Genomic DNA, 5,224 nt, shown 5'->3' with positions numbered 1-5,224 from the left:
AAGAAAGCAAGAGTCGGATAGGTTCTGTGACCTTTCTATGAGGCATTTCTTTATCTATCTTCAGGTACAGAGCAAGTACCCAAACCCTAAGTCCGCTTTAGCTGTCCGTTGATGACAATTCAGCCCCATCAAATGCCACTCCTCATGGGACCTTTGTGAAAAGAACTGGAAAGAGGAGACTTCACATGACTTTAGGACAAGGAGGATTCAGATCCTACTATCAAGAATTTTGCCGAATAATTGCCGATCTCCCGGATCTTCTTGAAATATTTAAAACTTTGTGCATTATTAGGCGTGCAAGATATGGTGCATGAGCAAGCTAAAAAGAGACAGAAGAATGCTCGACGATGGGCGGCGACTGAGGTCACTCTATAACCATTTATAACCGCCATAGCGGAATAGAATTATAGAACACATGTATCAAGTGGGCTACACCGCAGGATCTCAATGACATGATCTAAGCCAAAAAAAAAAAATTCATCATTATCTGGCTCTCTGCTGTTGAGAGCTGAACACCCAACATCCTCAGTGTCATTAGGGTTTTCCCACTTCATTACATGGCACCCCCTCCTCTTTTTTTTTCTTTCTTTTTTTTGATCCTCTTTCGAGTTGGTTTTTCACGTTGTGTACAAAGCCAGCAGTTCGTACGCTCCGCCTCCTTCACTGCCACTGTTCTCCTGTCCCTTAATGCGTCCTTCTCCCCTTCCCTCCTTGAGAGGAGCAGCTGAAGATATCCAAAGATATAGACAGATACATGGAAAACACAGCGCAACAACACCACCACCAACAGCAAAGCAGCAGTCTCCAACCCCTTTACTTCCTCTCTTCTTCTTCTTCTTCTTTTTCTTTTTATAACAACAACAACAACAACAACAACCTACGTGAAGAAGCATTCTCCAACTGCACCACTGCTATCACCACCACTGACGACCGTGAGCTAATGGACCCAGCCTTTACCACCGCCGCTATGACTGCCACCATCGCCACCTCCTCCACCGCCTCCGGCGTCCACATGGACAGCCGCATCTGGAGGCACCTCCCGCAAGGCCTTATCGACCGAGTCCTTGCGTTCCTGCCGCCGCCGGCGTTCTTCCGCTTCCGCTCCGTCTGTAAGCGCTGGTACTCCCTCCTCTTTTCCGACAGCTTTCTTGAAGCCCACCTCCGCCTCTCCCCCGGCCTCCCCTGGCTCGCCTTCTTCCTCCTTCCCCCCCGTCCTCCCCTCCTCTACTCCCCTTCCGCAGCCGGCCCCCCTCCTCCCCCCGCTGCCCTCCTCCTCCTCGATCCCGCCACTCCCGCCTGGTTCCGACTCCCACTCTCCCCACTCCTCCCCCGCGGCTTCTCCCCCGCCGCCTCCTCCGCGGGCCTCCTCTGCTTCCTCTCCGACGATCCCGGCGCCAAGTCCCTCCTCCTCCTAAACCCCCTCTCCAAGCTCTCCTCCCACCTCCCCCCCTCGCCCACCCCCCGCCTCTTCCCCTCTGTCGGCCTTGCGGCCGGCCCCTCCTCTCTCTCAGTCGTCCTCGCGGGCGACGATCTCATCTCTCCCTTCGCCGTCAAGAACCTCACCGCCGAGTGCTTTCATGCCGACGGCGCCACTGGCTTCTACTCCCCTTGGGCCACCGCCAGCGCACTCCCCCGGCTGTGCAACATCGACCCCGGCCGCATGGCCTTCGCCGCCGGCCGCTTCTACTGCATGAGCTGCGGGCCCTTCGCCGTGCTAGCCTACGACGTCGCCTCCAACGCCTGGTGCAAGATCCAGCCCCCCATGCGCCGCTTCCTCCGCTCCCCGAGCCTCGCCGAGTGCGGCGGCCGCGTCCTCCTGGTTGCCGCCGTCGAGAAGAGCAGGCTCAGCGTGCCTCGCAGCGTCCGTCTCTGGTCACTGCAGCCGTGCGGCCGCGCCTGGGCCGAGGTCGAGCGGATGCCGCAGGAGGTCTACGTGCGGTTCAGTGAGGCAGAAGCTGGCCGGGGATTCGAGTGTGTCGGGAATGCCGAATTCATGGCCATCACCATTAAAGGATCTACTGACGTCCTCCTGTTTGATTTCTATCTCAAGGAATGGCGGTGGGCGCCACCATGCCCGTTCATCCGCGGCGCCGCCGCTGGTGGAGGCCTTCGAGGATTCGCATACGAGCCCCGCCTCGCAACACCTGCCATCGGCCTCCTCGACTCATCGTCATCCATGCCCTTCCAGGGTTTCAATGGCTAGCCAGCTAATATTAGCAGTAGTAAGTTTGTCGTTTGACTTAGTTGCTCTTAGTTAGCAGTTTACCAGTAGCTACTATTAGGTTTCCATGGCTGCTACTAGAAATCTCATAGATATTACGTACGTACATGGTAATAGACTGGTAGTATCAGTCGTAGTTTGATGTCTTCTAAGTCTGCTACTAGGTTTCTCAGTTTCTCTAGCTACTCTCCCCATGCTTGTCCAAGGCTTCGAAGACAGTCATTTGTTATCATCAAGGCGCTTCCAAGGTTTCAATGGCTACTAGCACTGGTATTAGTTTTCTGAAGATCGAACAGCAGCAGTAGTAGCATGGCTGTGTGAGTGTTGTATGATTGTTGATGGTTCATGGCAGTAGGGTTTGTTGTTGATGTTTGCCTTTTTGATAGCAACGGGGCAGGCAGGGTGTAGTAGGGATTGGGTGCTTGTTTGTATGTAAGCTAGCTATGGTTTTCTACTATTGGAACTATGGGTCCTATTGGGATATCCTTCTCTTTTGTTTTGGTGCACTTTATGTATGATGGCATACCTGGCTGCGGTTTAGTACATGGGGGTTCTCTTTTGATGCGAAAAAGGGAGAATCTCACAGTCACATGCATGAGAAAGAGTGTGACATGGGAATAGTCCTTGACTAAACCTAGCAGAGTTGCAGAACCTTCTGACTGCTTGGATTCGGGCTGACACATGAGAGAGAGAGAGAGAGAGAGAGAGAGAGAGAGAAATGAATAATTAACCCTAGCTAGAGGTCAGTTATGCTCGTAAACTTGGCTGGTCATCAATGCCTTCGGCCAAACATGAGTTCCGAACTCTGGTTTGCATCGTCAATGGAAGAGTGGACTCGAATTTAAGTGCCCCATCCACGAGAATAATTAATGCTGAAGCATAAATGGATGTATGAGAACCTTTGGGTGTTCATATCAGTAGTACTACTCCGTGCATGAGCCCAACAAAAAGCTGCTTATATTAAAAACGGAGAATGCTGGAAATTAATATCTCTAAATCAGCCAATTTGCGCATGAAAATAATGGAGAACACGGCTTTTTATTACCAAATATCTCTAAATAAACCAGTTCTAGAGTTTTAACCAATTAACAAATAATCTTCAGAAACGCAAAAACAAGTTGGAAGCATAACCTTTTATATTAAAAATAAATACATGTTTTCATTTACAGTTCCACCATGAAGAACGTGGCAGATCATTAGTGAAGCCAGGAAACTCTCTCAACAGTTGGTCAAATATTATATAATTACTGTAGATGCGAGGCTCCGGGGGGTTATTATGTGAAGGGAAAAACAGTAGATACCCTTTTGTTTTTAAAACAAGAAAGCCTGCATGACATTCATTCATTTAGGCCGCATCGTCGACGCCAATTTTAAGGCTGGATAAAATATTGCCCTCCATGCACATAAGATAGATGGTCAGCTACAAAATACTGCCCTCCATGTATAAACGTTGAATCTTTTCTATTCACAGGTAAGATCCCTACGTCAAAATACAAAGGTGGGACAAGCAAAATCTCTGGTGGAATGTATACAGGCGAGATGTATACCAAAGATGGCAGCCTATTTATGTGGGTGGATCCAGTTAGCTAGACCTAGGAGTCAACTTGGGCTGTATGAGTGCACATTCTCCAATGGATTACCAGTAATCACCTGATAAGCAACCATGAGCAGTAGACACGAACAAAAATCCTCCAGTTGCACGCTTATGGGCACACTTCCTATTTCGCCATGGTTTCTCTAGCTACCATCTTAAAGGAGAAAACCCAAATACCAAATGGGAACGGAACTTTATTACTAACGAATTCCAGCATCCCCATGACTTATAAAAGAAAAAGAAGAAAGGATCGCAGGTATGAAGAGTTGTCATTGACTCGCATCCTCCTTTCCTCCTCGTCAAACCTTTTTCTATCCATTTTTTTCCTCGTCAAACCGTCCTTCCAGTCCATTAGGCCTTTCTTCTTCTATTCAAGTTTTTTTTTCTCCTCCTCTAAATCTCTTTCTTTTAAAATTAAAAAAACTTGCAGTATGTATTAGAAAGTCAATAAATATGTATTATTTGGTCATATATTGTATACTGATGAACATCGTATTCTAAAATTATGTATCAATTTATCTGGATATATGTATTAGGATTTTATATGACTATTTTGCTAGGTATGCATCACCTGGTAATGTAGTGTGTACTAGTGAACACTATGTATTGATTTATCTGAGGGTGTGTATTGGGACGTTAGATAACTATTTTGCTAGGTGTTAGAAATTATGTATACAAATGAATAACACAGTAGAAATTTGTATACCTCACAATCGCAGAAATTTGATACTCCAGAGGTTGTTTCACGTATTCTAAAGTTTGAGCCTTCAGGATTTCTAACCTGGTGAAGAATGCACTACGAGAGTAACGTCCTAAATTCCACAACCTGAGTGCCCCAACAAAAGAGAACACAACATATCTTCTTTTTTTTTGGTTTGGTGCAGCTAAAACTGGGGAGGGGGGCCTTATGTAGTCCCCCAAAACCATAACTAATGGCCGGATTAAATCCGGCCATCAATGGCCATTTTTGGCTATTTTGCCCAAAGGCAAAATGGCATGTAACGCCTGGCCTTAAGCCAGGGGTTACTGTCAAGCCATAAAAAAGAGAGAGCCCCCACTGAGGGCGCCCTTCTTTTATTACATCTCCCACTCGCACACAATGGGCACAACCTCAGTTATGCATCTCTTTAAGTATTCTCAATATTGTTCATACTAGTAAACAGGATGTATGACCACGAGCACGCATGTAGAAAAAATGCGGGAGCACTACACCAAATCTCTCACCAGAGAAAACCAGCATAGCAACATCCTTAAGTATCTCGTTATACCCTAGACCTATTCAGACACACCATATCAAGCCTTTTTTTAAACCCTCTCGAGTATAAATACTCAAAACAATGCTTGACCCTTACACTATTATCGTGATGTATTCACGATTATGCCACTATACACTATAGCGCCATAACCTG

At 47.2% G+C, this 5,224-nt stretch overlaps 1 protein-coding gene across 1 annotated transcript; it reads left to right on the top strand.

Moving 5' to 3' along the window:
* The first annotated feature begins 651 nt into the window (after nucleotides 1-651).
* UFO (F-box family protein) lies at nucleotides 652-2,203 on the top strand. The gene has a single exon (XM_008811127.4). It carries the CDS (start codon nucleotides 755-757, stop codon nucleotides 2,201-2,203), a length of 1,449 nt encoding a protein of 482 aa, XP_008809349.4. The 5' UTR covers nucleotides 652-754.
* Nucleotides 2,204-5,224: the final 3,021 nt, after the last annotated feature.

Source organism: Phoenix dactylifera, chromosome 2 (genome assembly GCF_051530095.1).
Source record: "Phoenix dactylifera cultivar Ajwa chromosome 2, Ajwa_hap1_PhDact_Kaust_v1.1, whole genome shotgun sequence".
In the NCBI taxonomy this organism is placed as follows: Eukaryota; Viridiplantae; Streptophyta; class Magnoliopsida; order Arecales; family Arecaceae; genus Phoenix; species Phoenix dactylifera.
Note: the sequence above shows the minus strand (reverse complement) of the source record. Positions and strands in the feature narration are given on the sequence as shown.

Excerpts from the sequence above, each read along its gene's own strand:
- UFO (XM_008811127.4), top strand. The coding sequence starts at position 755 with ATGGAAAACACAGCGCAACAACACCACCACCAACAGCAAAGCAGCAGT.